Genomic DNA, 15,608 nt, shown 5'->3' on the forward strand with positions numbered 1-15,608 from the left:
CCCAAATCTTCCTTTATTACATATCAAAATTTATGTAGTATTCCCATTATGTCCTTTACTTGCCAAATATTTTCAGCACTATGTGCCAGACACTATTCTACATGCTTTATATTAACCTATTAAAATTTCACAACAACCTTTGAAGTAGGTACTATTATTATCATCTCCATTTTGCAAGTGAGGAAACTGAGGTATGATAGTTAATTTTATGGGTCCTTTTGGCTAAGCCATGGTACTCAGAGATTTGGTGAAACATGAATCTAAATGTTGCTATGAAGGTGTGTGTTAGATGATACATCTAGTTAGGCTTTGAGTAAAAGCTGGTGACCCTTCATAAAATGGGTAGGCCCAATCCAGTCAGTTGAAAGTCTTAAAAGAAAAAAGACTGTCCTCCATGCCTCCCACCTTTACCCCACCCCACCCCAAGAAGAAGGAATTCTGCTTCTGTACTGCCTCTGGATCTGATTTGCAACACCAACTCTTCAGGTCTACAGCCTGCTGATCAACCCAGCAGATTTCATACGTGAAAGCCCTATCACATAGAACAATTCCTTAAATCCCCACCCTCTACACATACCACATACACCCTATTCTTTTTCTCTGGTGAACCCTGGCTCAAACAACAGGTAAGGGAACTTGGCCAAAGTCATTAAGCTACTAAGTGCAAAAGTTGGAATTCAAATGCAAGTACCCTAATTTCAGAGACTGTATTCTTCTTGAGTCACTGAATTCAGTGATGCTAAATGAAGAAAAAAATGGAAAATTACTCACCAAGTAGACATTGTTTGCTGACTGTAGGGAGTAGTACAAATGGACAATGAAAGGACTTTTGCTTAGAGCTAGTGCATCCCTTTCAGCTTGCACCTGATGCGTCATATTTTTGTTGATCATATCTGCTTTTTTGACAACCTATGGTAGACAACATGATAACACATTTATTTTATTTTTTATTACAAAATGTTCTCAGGTTTCAGAGTTGCCTTTGTGATAAGCCAGATGAAAGAAAAAGATGAAGAGAGACAATACAGATATCGTTTGGACTCCACATTGCCATTAGGAAACTGTCAGATAAACAGCGAATATGGTGAAAACAAATCAAAACTTTTTTCAAGAGAACTACTTATTTTGGCATCAAATGGCAAAAGTATCACATCCTTTTAGAGAGGGAAAAAGAAGTAAATAAATGTTACCTTAGTTCCCTGCATACTAGTAGAAAAAAGTTCCATTCTACTTTTTAAAAAAAATTTTTTTTTTACATTATTTGTTTTCAAGAAACAGAGACAGACAGATCATAAGTGGGGGAGGGGCAGAGAGACAGAGCGAGACACAGAATCCGAAGCAGGCTCCAGACTGTCAGCACAGAGCCGGACATGGGGCTTGAACTCACAAACTGTGAGATCATCACCTGAGCCAAACTGAGCCACACAGGCTCCCTACTGTTCTTTTAACAAGTCAAAAGATAGTGATGTTTCCTCCTAATAAGCCCCGTAATCAGGAATCTAGACACAGAGAATTAGCAGCTAATAGTTTTTTCTTTAACTTCTGATTTTTTAATGGCAGAGAATTGAATCAGAAAGTGGAAGAACATAGGAAGTTTGTTTGCCTTGGAAAAAAAATCTTAAGAGTGGTTAGTACTGAAAGTTAACAGTCTCAAATGCTGTCTTACAGAAAAAAACTACTCTTTCCAAGTTTCAAGGTAATTGGTATGGAAGCAAAACTATAATATAATCTGCATTAAAATTGAAGCACTAACCTGAATAGTCAGTAATACTGAGATCAATTCTCAGGATGATTAAAAGTCATATTTCTTCCAAAGATTCATTAGAATATTTTACAAAATTATTAATGCAATATAAATTCCAGCCTTATAACCTTTCCATAAGAAAACAGGAAAATTGGCAAAGCCAGTCCGTAACATGATTTCACCTATCGCTCCATTAGATTGGAAGCTCTGTGAGGCTATGTTTGGTTTGTTCACCACCGTACCCTAGATCCTAAACACAAAGGGAATACTCAACAAATACTGAAAAAATGAACTGGTGTTTTCATTTCAATAAGTGATAATGACTGATCAGTAAGTACAGCAGAAGGAAAAGCAACATATGAAGCAAGGAAGAATTAAATTCAATGGGGTGGGTCTGAAAAGTCAGGGAAGGTTTGAAGAGGAGCTAAGATGAACGTAAACATGGTTTATGTAACCATCTTAATACATAAATAATCAAGGTGGCAGAGAAGGGTGGAAGAAACGCACTAAAGGAGGAACCAGCACAAATATAAGTTCAGAGGCACAACAATACACAGCATTCATGACTGGCCAATTGTCTGGAATGCCTAGAACACATGATTTGGAAGGTACACTGAACATTTAGGGCCAGGGCTTGAGGCATGATTGCTTTCCTAAGGAGTTTGTTAGGTTGCATGTCACAGACTAAGGAATGGATGCAAAAATATCGATTCCAGTTAGGGGCCTATTCCAATAGACTATGTATGGAAATGAAGGCCTGATGAATCTCAAATACATTGTCAGGTAAAACAAAACAAAACAATACAAAATGCACACACACACACACACAAAACAAAACAAGCCAAAGATCATGCATTGTATGATTCTATTTGCATGCAATGTAGAGAAAAGGCAAACCTACAGAGACAGAAAGTAGATTGGTGGTTACCTGGGGCTAAGGGTGTTAAGGGGGAGGTACTGCAGATGGGCAGGAAGTCTTTTTGGGGTAATGGAAAAGTTCTAAAATTGGATTGTGGTAATAGTTACCCAATTTTTAATTTTCTAGAAACTAACTTGTACTTTAAAAAGGAACGAAGGGGGGCGCCTGGGTGGCTTAGTCGGTTGGGCGTCTGACTTTCGCTTAGGTCATGATCTCGCGTTTGTGGGTTCGAGCCCCGCGTCGGGCTCTGTGCTGACTGCCAGCTCGGAGCCTGGAGCCTGTTTCAGTCTGTGACTCCCTCTCTCTCTGACCCTCCCCTGCTCACTCTGTTTCTCTCTCTCTCTCCTAGAAATAAATAAAACATTTAAAAAAATAAAAATAAAAAAATAAAATAAAAAGGAACGAAGGGAGAGAGGGAGGGAGGAAGAAAAGACAGACAAAAACTGATGTCCTGTGTTTGGGTGGACTTGGGAATGTAATAGAATGAAAGAGATAATAAAAAGGAATATCAGACGGGGCACCCAGCTGGCTCAGGAGGTTGAGCTTCTGACTCTTCGTTTCAGCTCAGGTCATGCTCTCACATTCTGTGAATTCGAGCTCCTCATCAGGCTCTCACTGGCAGTGAGAAGCCTGCTTGGGATTCTCTCTCTTTATCTCTCTCTCTCTAGCCCTTCCTCGCTCACTCTGCCTCTCTAGAAATGAATAAACTTAAAACGAAAGAAGGAATATGAGATAGAATTGACAGGACTAGTTGAGACATAGGTTATACAGATGGAGTAGAGGGAAATTAAAATGACTCACGTTTCTAGCCTGAATGATAGGGATGAAAGTGGTTTTATTAAGCGGAGAGAGGGAATACAGAAGGTTCAGTGTTTAAGTTAGGTGGAGAGGATTGTTCAAAGTCAGGCAATTACAGTTTCAAAGTACTTAGTAGATGTTCACATAACAACGTCTAATAGGAAGTTGAAACTGCGTTAGCAATAAAACTTCTGGTTTCTTTATCGTGTTTTTTTCAGTGCTTAAATAAAGAGTAATCAGAAACTATGGGAGTGGGTGAGGACCAAGAGTGGCCAGAAGGGCTTCAAATACATCGAAAGCTCTTGAATGCTTCTGGAATGATATATACTGCTGCAAGGATAAAGGAGTGACATGTTCTAACAGGTTTCAGTTTAGTCTTTAAATAATTGTTTCACATTTAATGTTTCAAACTTAATCCTGGTAAAGGTCAAGGCGGTAAAAAGGATTCAGAGTCCTGATGTCTCCTAAGCACTGGCGGTGTGAAAAGGGCGTGGCAGAAGCGAGATACCCGGCCTGCCAGCGCTCAGGTCACCCCAAGTAAGAAGTCATCTCACAGGGCTGCGAAGGACCCTACCACCCTGGGGCCTGCCTAGTTCAGGTGGAAGAAGAGAGGGCCGAAGGTCCGAACTCTTTCCCTCTCCTTAGTCCTCGCCTTCTTACCTTCACCGCATACAACTTGCCGCCTTTCTGTCCGAGATACACCTTCCCGAAGGCGCCACGGCTAATAGGTTTCACTATGGTGAATTCCTCAATGGAGGGAGGTCTTGGCACCCGGATCCTACTCACGCATTCCCCTGTCACTGCGTCTCCTCCACTCTCCTCGCTCCTCGTAGTGGGCTCCATAGCAGGCGAGCCCAGATGGAAGCCTGTAGCATCAGCTAAGGCCCCTTCCCAAGCCACGCTCCCGCCAACCAGGTTCAAAGTAAGGCCCCGCCCACGCAGCGCATCGGTAGTGACGTCACCACGTTGCCTGCTCACGCCGAGCCCAGCGCAGCTCCGCCCCCGTCACCTCGTGCTCGTAGGCGCGGAAGTACCCAATGGAGGTGAGGGCTGGGACGCTGGGAAATTCTCCAACCAACCACAGACTTCGAGGGTGGTGACCACGGCCCAATTACTAAATTTAGTAATAACCGTGGGGGGGGGGGGGCTGCGCCCCGGCTGTCTTTTGTTTACAAGAAACCGGGCTACTCGGACTTGAATCTCAATCGCGGGATTGACTAGGTTTCTCCTGACTTCCAAACGAGGTTGATGGGACCCACCCTTACTCCACTTTTGCTTGGTTTTGTTTGTTTTTTACTCCTCGCGACCTCGCACCCCCGCGCGAAATGTCAGCCAGTTTCGTTTGGCTAGTCGAAATCATAAAATGTGGAGAAACTGGATGAGCAGGAAGCAGGTGGCTGGGCCTGTCATCTGACAATATTAACAGGCCGTAACTTGCCTGACTGAGGCCGATTAGGACTAATAGGAAGAATTTTCGATTTACTGTGGGAAAGATAAAAAGCACGAAACTGTAGCAAAAACAGTTTACCATAACGCAAGGCCCAGTCAAGGAGACTATGGTGAAAGATTTCATAAGGAAAGTGTAAGATTTAACAGGGTTAATGCCGTCCCCTCTTAAGAAAAAAAAATAGGGGCGCCTGGGTGGCTTAGTCGGTTAAGCGTCCGACTTTCGCTTAGGTCATGATCTCGCGGTTCGTGGGTTTGAGCCCCGCGTCGGGCTCTGTGCTGACTGCCAGCTCAGAGTCTGGAGCCTGTTTCATTCTGTGATTCCCTCTCTCTCTGACCCTCCTGCTCACGCTGTCTGTCTCTGTCTCTCCTAAAAATAAATAAAAACATTTAAAAAAATAAAAAAAAATAAACACAGATTCAAACAAAACTGTTAAAAGTGTCAATGAAATGTTACTCAAGGGGCTTGTGGGCGGCTCGGTCAGTAGAGCATCAGACTCTTGATTTCAGCTCATGTCAGCATACAGTCTCATTCAACAAGTTCAGGCCCAGATCTGGATTTCTAATCAACTGCAGTGACACCAAAGTCACTCAAAGCAATAGCGCGTAACTTGTGATGCTCCTTCTACGGGAGAATCACTCCATCTCGACACTCACAAACACTCCTAGGGGGCCTCAATGTTTCACCTTCAACACAAAGTCTCCACACTACTCAAGTCTGAGAAATACAAACAACAAAAGTATGAAAGAACAGGTTAGGCACATGCACGACACCAGGAAATAATCATTACTCTTATTTATCGGATTATCTCCTTTATCAATCCCCATGAAAACTCATTCCCATTTATTCAGTATCTAATCCAACAAAGTCATGGCCTCTGAGCTGACCTGCAGGCCAAATTTGGCCCAGGCCCATTTTTGAGTAGTCCACAATGCTTAAGAATGGTTTTTCGGGGCGCCTGGGTGGCTTAGTCGGTTGAGCGTCCGACTTTCGCTTAGGTCATGATCTCGCGGTTTGTGGGTTCGAGCCCCGCGTCGGGCTCTGTGCTGACTGCCAGCTCAGAGCCTGGAGCCTGTTTCAGTCTGTGACTCCCTCTCTCTCTGACCCTTCCCTGCTCACGCTGTCTCTCTCTCTCCTAGAAATAAATAAAAATATAAAAAAAAAAATATATATATATATATATGGCCAGAGAGCTTGAGGATCCAGCACCTGTATTACTCCCGTGAACATCAACGAGTCTGGGGGCCAGAGGACTTCAGCAGCTGTCGTAGACACAGACCCCGAAAAGGTGGAGCGCGAGCACTGACGTTCACTCGCTGGTGGCGTAGCCCACCTGCCCCGGAAGCAGTGTTGCGTGGGAGCCTTGCCTTCCGGGGCAGATTGTATGTCGTTGCAGTAGCTGTAACAAGGGGAGGCCATTTTCTGTTTCTAGGAAGAGTGAGTGTTAGGGGAGAGGGAGAAAGGAAGGGTAAAAGGGCTCAGGGCCTCCCCGCCGAGCCGTGGACAGAGGGGCACTTTCGGCAGGCGGGTGAGGTCGCTGAGGTCCCGTAGGAGATGTTTTCCCTCTCGAGTACGGTGCAGCCCCAGGTGAGTCTGGCATCCGGTCCTTTTTTTTTTTTTTTCCTCTCCTCCTGCCCTCGGCTCTTTGCCGTTTGCGTTTCGTGGAAGCGATTTCTCATTTGGAATCGTGGGGGGTGGGGGGTGAGAGGGGGGTGGCGATTAGCTCAAAACTAGTCCTAGGGTTGAAGGATCAGCGACACGCTGAGAGTAAAAGGCTGACGTTGAAGCAGAGGCATGAGCTGATGGAGACCTTGGTTTATCGAGTTGATACCGTGGAATTTTTACTAGAGAATCCATTAGGCATTGTTCAGTTCACTCGGACATTCTGGGGTGAGGGGAGCAGAGTGTGGATGGGGGAGACGCCTTTGCCTTAAATGTAAAGAGAGCAAGTAATGTTTTCTTTCTATCTGATCGCCTCTCCGGAGACTTTACTATTCACAACCCTGGTACCCATATTTTTCATTCCTTTTTAAATGGAATTTAACGCAAACATAATGATTTGAATACTACGAATGTTTTCTTTATTTTTCCTTCTTTTCGTTAGAAATGACTAATAAACATTTTAAAGCTTTTGACTGCTTTTGCTTACTATTTTTATTCGTACTCTTTCCCATTTTTTTCATCAAGCAAAAGGACAATAAATCGTTTCTAGGGTTTTTAATTATCTTTTGGGAATAATCACTTGTGACAGTGTCTTGCCCTTCTTCATTTAAAAATCTTTTTTGATGGCAACATTCTGACAGTTTCTTGTTGGGGGCGGTGGGGAGACTTCTCAGTTTTGCACATAGTTTTTGAACACATTCAGATTTTAAAATAATTTTTTAACACTCTTTAGTTTCAGCATTTAATTACATTCTTTTGTAACCCCACTCTTGGTTTTGTTGTTGTTGTTGTTGTTTGTTTTGGGGGGTTTTTTTGGTTAAGTACTCGCTGGATAATCGAAAATGAAGTGATTAGTTATTTATTGGGCATCAGTAATGAGCCAGGTGGACAAAGCAAATGTGGAATCTTTATAGTGATATGGAGAAAAGTTGAATGGGAGTTAGCCAAGTGAAGAATTAATAGAAGTGAGCCAGTATTCCAAGTATATCTGGAGGTCCTGAGATAGGGAAGAGCTTAGCTGATTGGAGAACAAAATAATGCCAGTGTGGCTACAATGTAGTGATTAAAGGCCATGATGACAGAATTAACGTTAGAGTGAATCCTTGAGGCAGATCATACAGGAAATTATAAGGGACTTTGGATTTCATTTTAAGTGTAAGCATTGAGTAACCGGATCAGAAGTGTTTTCAGTTAAGGATGCTATTGCAGTCACCCAGAGGAGAGAGACTGCACCACTAAAGTGGTGGCAGTGGTTATGGAAAGAAGCGGATGAGTTTGTTTGTTTTGAAAAAGAGTAGAATAATGAGGGATTGGATATGAGGGATGAAGGAAAGAAGTGTTTCTGGTTTGGTCACCTGAATGGGTGAAAATGGTATTTGCCAAGCTGTGTAACAAAACTCAAGGGGTTCACCACTTGAGATACCTCAGATTGGACACAACCCAAGAAAATGTTGAAAACAAAGAACTTTATTACTTGTTAAAAGTAAGGAGACAGATGACTTTCAAAGTACTGTCTCTCTGTGGCTTAGTACAGGAAGGTTTTGTTCAGTATATTAGGGGGCAGGGCAGGGAGCTCACATAAGCACTTCAGGTATCATGCCTAGCTTGTCAACGTGCTACTGCATATATCGTATTTTTAAAAAATGGTGGAAAACACATCTAGGAGATCTTGCTATGACACTGAGCTACAGGTAACTTCAGGACAACTCAGAGGGGCTTCTGTGAAGGTCCTGAGGTCCAGTCTAGCTCATACTGGCTCACATCAGGGGCTGTCAGGTGAGACACAAATAGCAAGGGGCTCTCAGGTGAAACGACTGTTCTCCTTGGCTGGAGGTGTTGGTTCTTCAAAAAAAACCTTATTCTTTGCCTGCGTTTGTCCCTTCCCTTCCTCTCTTCTGCCGATAGCTTTCAGCTCTAGGGGAATCCTACCAGCTGTTGGAAAAACAAGTCTGACTTGGCCTGTTGAATACAGTATTAAACCTTTTAAAACTGAAGTTCAAGAAGTTTATATCAAGAAACCACAATTTTAGGAGAATTTATGATCAGCTGGGTGGAGAGTTAGTGGTACGTGATGTTAGTAGAGATGGTGAAGGCATTTTGTATACTGCAGGCAGGCTTAACTGGGCTAATAGTGGACCCTTATGCATTTTATGCTGTGAAAGATGGTACACATTTTTTAAATTTCTGATTGCTTAATCATTGGATACACTTAAATATAAAATGTGAACATAGGAAATATATGGAAGGTGAACGTTTTCATTGAGAAGAGATCAAACCATCTTTTAGTAATTTAAATCTTTTCTTGAATGAGAATAGATATAACTAATTAGAATAAAGCTTTTCAGAGGTGTCTGGGTGACTCATTCCATGGAGCATTCTACTTAATTTCGGCTCAGGTGGTGATCCCAGGGCTGTGAGGTTGAACCCTGTGTCGGGCTCTGCGCTGAAAGTGGGACCTGCTTGGGATTCTCTCTCTCTCTCTCTCTCTCTCTCTCTCTCTCTCTGCTTTCACTCTCTCTCTCTCTCCCTCCCTCCCCCTCTGCCCCTCTCCCCTGTTTATGCTCTCTTTCACTAAAGTAAAAATTTTTTAAATATAAAAGTTGATTCCTGTAGTTTTTAAAAAATATTTATTCATTTTTGAGAGACAGCGTTAAGTGGGAGAGGGGCAGAGAGAAAGGGAGACACAGAATCTGAAGCAGGCTCTAGGTTCTGAGTTGTCAGCACAGAGGCCCACATGGGGCTTAAACCCGTGAACCGCAAGATCATGACCTGAGCTGAAGTTGGACACTTAACCGACTGAGCCACCTAGGTGCCCCATGATTCCTGTAGTTTTAAAAGAGCTTGTTGTTTCTTACCCTAAAAAGAATACCGAAAAGAAAAATACAGATAAGAAAATAAAAAACATTCACAATCTCATTGTACAAAGACATATTTTAGAATATGTTCTTTCATGCTTTTTACCTTTACACAAATAGGTTTGTATGCATGCTTTTTAAAAAGGACATTGTAGTTTTTCAATTCTTGGACTTTTTTTATTTTAGAGAGATGTGCGAGCAGGAAACAGGGGCAGAGGGAAAGAGAATTAAGCAGGGTTAACCCTCAGCACAGAGCCCAACACAGGGCTGAGTCCCACTACCTGGCATCATAACCTGAGCCAAAATCAAGAGTTAGATGCTCACCAACTGAGCCCACCCAGACACCCCAAGATGATATAGTTTTACATTCAACATTTTTTTTTCATTTAACATGTTATGAATTTATTTCTATATCAGTAACTATGGGATGAAGAGTCTAATAAGAATCTAGAGTCAAATTATCTTGGTTAGAGTATTTGCTCATATACTTGATTACTGACTTCTTTTTTTTTTAACATTTATGTATTTTTGAGAGACAGAGATGAAACATGAGCAGAGGAGGGCAGAGAGAGAGGGAGACACAGAATCCGAAGCAGGCTTCAAGCTCTGAGCTGTCAGCCCAGAGCCAGACACGGGGCTCGAAATCATGAACTGCGAGATCATGACCTGAGCCAAAGTCGGCCACGTAACCGACTGAGCCACCCAGGCGCCCCTACTTGCTGAGTGACTTTGAACATGCCACTTAACCTATATAAATTCTTGATGTCTTTATCAGTTAAACAGGAAGGATTACATGAGATTGAAGATACTGAGGTTGGTTCAGTACTACCACAGTAAAGGGAATATCACAATAACACAAATCAGATGAATTTTTGGATTTCCCAGGGTTTGTAAAAGTTCTGTTGACACTATACAACAATCTGTTAGGTGTGTCATAATAGGATTATGTCTAAAAGCAATGTAATACCTTAATTAAAAAATACTTTATTGTTAAAAAATGCTAACCATCATATGTACTTTCAAAGAGTCATTATCTTTTTTTTTTTTTTTGCAAACAGTTTATTGTCAGATTAGTTTCCACATAACACCCAGTGCTCTTCCCCACGAGTGCCCTCCTCCATGCCCATCCCCTCCTCCCCCCACATCCATCAGTCACAGTTTTTGTCAGCATTCAAGAGTCTCTCATGGTTTGCCTCTCTCCCTTTCCCCCACCATTTCCCCCCTTCTTCTCCCCCTTGTTCCTCCGTCAAGTTCCTCCTAATCCTCCTATACGTGCAAACATATGATATTTGTCCTTCTTTGCCTGACTTATTTCGCTCAGCATAATACCCTCAAGGTCCATCCATGTTGCTACACATGGCCAGATTTCATTGTTTCTCATTGCCATGTAGTATTCCATGGTATAGATAAACCACATCTTCTTGATCCATTCGTCCGTTGATGGACACTTAGGCTCTTTCCATGTTTTGGCTATTGTGGAGAGTGCTGCTATGAACATTGGGGTCCATGTGCTCCTATGCATCAGCATTTCTGTATCCCTTGGGTAAATTCCTAGCAGTGCTATTGCTGGGTCATAGGGGAGTTCTATTGTTAGTTTCCTGAGGAACCTCCACACTGTTTTCCAGAGGGGCTGTACCAGTTTCCATTCCCACCAACAGTGTAGGAGGGTGCCCGTTTCTCCACATCCTCGCCAGCATCTAGAGTTCTCTGATTTGCTCATTTTAGCCACTCTGACTGGCGTGAGGTGGTATCTCAGTGTGGTTTTGATTTGTATTTCCCTGATGAGGAGGGATGCTGAGCATCGTTTCATGTGTCTGTTGGCCATCTGGATGTCCTCTTTGGAGAAGTGTCTGTTCATATCTTCTGCCCATTTCTTCACTGGGTTGTTTGTTTTTCGGGTGTGGAGTTTGGTGAGTTCCTTATAGATTTTGGATATTAACCCTTTATCTGATATGTCATTTGCAACTATCTTTTCCCATTCCGTTGGTTGCCTGTTAGTTTTGTGGGTTGTTTCCTTTGCTGTGCACAAAGAGTCATTATCTTTTTGCTGGTTGGAGGGTCTTGCTTCACGGTTGATTGCTGCTGACTCAGCTCCATAGTGGCTGTGAAAGGTGGGGATGGCTGTGGCACATCTTCAGATGAGACACCAGTGAAGTTTGCCCTATGGACGAACTCCTTCGTGACTGATTTTTCTGTAACATGTGATACTGTTTGATAGCATTTGACCCACAGAGAACTTCTCTCAATATGGGACTGAATCCTCTCAAACCCTCCTGCTGCTTTATCAGCTGAGTTTGTCTTCACAGCATCTTTACCAGGAGTGGATTCCATCTCAAGTAACCACTTTTCTTTGCTCATCCATAGGAAGCAGCTCATTCCTGTCAGTTTGATCATAAGATTGCAGCCCTTCACTCACATCTTCAGAGTCCACTTCTGGGTCTCCTGGTATTTCCACCACATCTGCAGTCACTTCCTCCAGTGAAGTCTTAAACCCCTCAAAGTCACCCATGAAGCTTGGAATCAGTTTCTTGGAAACTCCGGTTACTGTTGACGTTTTGACCTTTTCCTATGAAAATGTTTTGAATGACATCTAAAATGGTGAATGTTTTCAGTTCACTTTGCCCAGATCCATAAGAGGAATCGTGATTTGTGAGCTATGTAGTCTTTACAAAATGCATTTTTGAAATAGTAAGACTTGAAAGTCCCAAGTTGCTCCTGAACCATGGGCCGCAGAATAGAGGTTGTGTTAGTGGACATGAAAGCAACATTACTCTAAATAGTATACTTCCAGCAGAGCTCTTGGGTCACCAAGTACATTACCAATGAGCAGTAATACTTTTAAAGGGATCATTTTTTATGAACAGTAGGTCTCTTAACAGAGGGCTCAATGTATTCAGTAAACCCTGTTGTAAATAGATGTACTGTCAAGCAGGCTTTGTTCCATTTATAGAGCACAGCCGGCATGGGGTTAGCATAGGCCTAGCATTTTCAGAATAGTAAAGAAGCACAGGCTTCAATTTAAAGGCAGCTAACAAGAGAGTCAGCCTGTCCGTCAGAGCTTCGAAGCCAGGCATTGACTTCTCCCCAGCTGGGAAAGTCCTAAATGGCATCTTAAGGCTGTCCTCTGTTCTGCTGAAAATCTGTTTAGTGGAGCCACCTTCACTGGTTATCTGTCTTATCTAGATCTTCTAGATGATTTGCTGCAGCTTCTACTCCCTGTTTGCTGCTTCATCTTGCACTTATGTGTTAAGGAAACGGCTTCTCAAACCTCATGAACCGGTAGCCTCTCTGCTAGCTTCAGACTTTTCTTCTGCAGCTTCCTCACCTCTCTCAGCCATCATACAAATGAATACATTTAGGGCCTTACTCTGGATTACGCTTTGGCTGAAGAGAATGTTGTGGTTAGTTTGATCTTCTGTCTAGACCACTAAAACTTTGAGCAACGGGCTGTTTTTGTTTTTTATCATTTGTGTGTTCACTTGAATAGCACTTTCAGTTTCCTTTAAGAACTTTGATTTTGCATGTGCAACTTGGCCTAGTGATACAAAAGGCTTCTCTTTTGTAAAGGCTGTCTTGGCTTTCAACATGCTTTCCTTACCAAGCTTAATCATGTCAGGATTTTGATGGAAAGTGAGAGATGTGGGACTCTTCCTTTTACTTGAACACTTAGGTGCCATTGTAGGGTTATTGAATGTCCAAGTTTCAATATTGTTGTGTCTCAGGGAATGGGGGAGCGCAAGGAGAGAAAGATGGGAAGGTCCCGTTGGTGGGGTAATCAGAACACACACAACAGTTCTTGATGAAGCTCAGTGTCTTATACAGGTATGATGAGTGACAACCCCAAACAATTACAGCATTAACATCAAAGATTACTAACCATAGATTACAATGACAGATACCATGAAAAAGTTTGAACTATTGTGAGAATTACTAAAATGTGACCCAGACATGAAGTGAGCAAATGCTCTTGGCAAAATGGCACCGAAAGACTTGCTTGATGCAATGTTGTCACAAACCCTAATTTATAAAAAATACAGTATTTGCGAAGTACAATAAAATGGAGCACAATAAAATGAGATGTGCCTGTATGGTAAGAACCCATTTAATGTATTCATTCCCTCAAGAAATCTTCATGTGACATCCACTGTGTGCATTATTGTTGCACTTGGATACAGTATGAATGAAATAGAGAAAAATATAAAGTGTGTATACTAAGTATCGTATGAAAACATTTTGTTACCGAAAACTGGGTTTGCCTATTGGTGAATATCAAGCCCAAAATACACAGCCAAGCCAAAGAATAGGAAAAGGAAAGGTTTTACTTGGAACAAGTAAAGGAGAACACCAGGGGTCTTTCCCAAAGCAGTGTCTCCCTGAACAACAAAATTGGGGCAGTTTTATGCTAGGGGTTCATACATATTCGTGACGAAGTTTGTGCAGTGGGGGATACATCGTGGAAGTGGGGCTCTAGTTGTCTTGAGGTGACTGAGTCCAGGTCATAGTTACAAGGGCCAGCAGGGATCAGCATCATCAGTTCTGTGGCTCCAGTTGACCCAGTATCTGAGGGCTCAGAGGAGTGTGGATCCTTCAAAAATAAGTCGAGGCAGGTCAGTTTGACATTTGAACTTCACGAGGAGTTTGTCACTGACTTGCTGTCCTTGATGTGAGTAGGCTGTGTCCTGGCCTGACAGTGGCTGTTCTTACGTTCTTTCCCAAGATGACCAGGAAGCCTGACATAAAGAAAGCTGTGTCTGTCTTTTTCCAGGGACAGCTAATTCCTTCTGTTTACAATTTTACGTTAAATGATGGAAATAAATTAAAACAGAGAAAAATCAAAGAATTAAATAGAGGAAAAAGTCCCTCGCCACTTTGAACTTAACATTTTAGTTCACAATGGTCTTTGTTGCCATTTCTTGCCTGGGAGCTCCTGAAAGCCTTGGAATTTCCTGTGTGGCAGTAGCGTCTTACTATTCTTAAGGTACCTCTTTGGATCACACCTGGATTTCTGCTAATGAGGTGACTTAGGCTAGGGTCTTTCACAGCCTCAGGCCTGGGCTGGCTACTTGAAAGATCTGTTGATTAGAAGGTGGGAACTTTTTGCTCCCCTCTCCCCCCCCCCCCCAGCTTCTGGGAGGGGAGGGCTGGAATTTGATCTCTAGCAAAGCTCTTGAAGAGTGAGATGCAGTGCTGAGAGAGATTCACCATGAGGAAGGGTAATCCACTCCACATCTTGTGCCAGGGGCCCTTCTGGCTGTACCCTTGTGTACTTAATCATCAGTCGTGGGAAACCCTGATGTATAGCTGGTAGATCAGAAGTACGAATTAGCCTGAGACTTGTGACTGGTCTCTGACATGGGACCAGTCTTGTGGGGCTGAGCCTTGTGGGGGTTCTACACACCGGGTAAGGAGTTTCAGAATTCAATTGTTGGACACCTAGCTGGTGTCAGAATTGGTTAGAGAGAAACAGAGAAATAACATACAAACAAATAAGTAGATTATGTATAAAGTGTGTTAGATACTGAACGGGTCAAGAAGAGAAAATGGAGCAGTGAAAGGGAATAAGGAATATTTTGGAGGGGAGGGTTCTTGAAATTTTAAATAGGTTGGCTATGGAAAACACTCAGGAAAAGATGACTTTTGAGTTAAGAACTGAATGAAGTCAGAGAGCAAGGTAGGCAAAAGAGAAAAGGAGAACGTAGTGGTAGATAAATTTGGAGAGGTAATAAAAGGCCGTAGAGGCTTTCTACATCCTAGTGCTTGGGGCTTCTACTTTTCTTGTAAGTGAGAAGAGAAGCCATTGGAAGGTTTTCAGCAGAGGAGTGATGAGATCTGACTTTGTTCTTAATAGGGCAAATTCTGGGAGGGTAGGAGGGCTATTGGAACATCCACATACAGATGCTGGTGACTTGGAACAGGATGAGAATGGGTGGTGCAGTGAAGAAGTTAAGAAGAAAATTCTGGATATGTGCTTTTTTCTAAGCCTGCAAAACTTCATTATTTCATTTTATGATGGTAGCGTTTATGTAGCCTATTCCCTTAATGGTGGGCATTTCTGCCTTTCCACTGCTTTTTAAACATTTTGATGAAAATTATCATCTGTTACACAGACAGGCAGTTTTCACATTATTTCCTTAGAATAAATTACTAGAAATAAGATTGATGGGAAATTAAATGTATATTTTT

General features: G+C 42.5%; 2 protein-coding genes across 5 annotated transcripts in view; one reads left to right on the plus strand and one right to left on the minus strand.

Moving 5' to 3' along the window:
* MASTL (microtubule associated serine/threonine kinase like) overlaps nucleotides 1-6,336 on the minus strand; it is a 29,447-nt gene extending 23,111 nt beyond the window's left edge. For 2 of the 4 annotated variants that reach the window (XM_039220502.1, XM_039220501.1), the window contains exons 1-2: nucleotides 6,118-6,336; nucleotides 772-909 (exon numbers count right to left, since the gene is read on the minus strand). In XM_039220502.1, the coding sequence (XP_039076433.1) occupies nucleotides 772-909; nucleotides 6,118-6,327 (348 nt within the window). In that variant the 5' untranslated portion in view covers nucleotides 6,328-6,336. Of the gene's footprint in view, nucleotides 1-771; nucleotides 910-4,121; nucleotides 4,305-6,117 lie in introns of those variants that run through there. The other 2 variants (XM_039220504.1, XM_039220503.1) reach the window with 1 other exon arrangement.
* The window catches only part of YME1L1 (YME1 like 1 ATPase), a 49,610-nt gene continuing 40,295 nt past the window's right edge, over nucleotides 6,294-15,608 (plus strand). The window contains exon 1 of the mRNA XM_039220505.1: nucleotides 6,294-6,495. Coding sequence (XP_039076436.1) covers nucleotides 6,463-6,495 — 33 coding nt within the window. The 5' untranslated portion in view covers nucleotides 6,294-6,462. The remainder of the gene's footprint in view (nucleotides 6,496-15,608) is intronic.

This window comes from Hyaena hyaena, unplaced genomic scaffold (assembly GCF_003009895.1).
Source record: "Hyaena hyaena isolate Hyena2069 unplaced genomic scaffold, ASM300989v1 scaffold_896, whole genome shotgun sequence".
In the NCBI taxonomy this organism is placed as follows: Eukaryota; Metazoa; Chordata; class Mammalia; order Carnivora; family Hyaenidae; genus Hyaena; species Hyaena hyaena.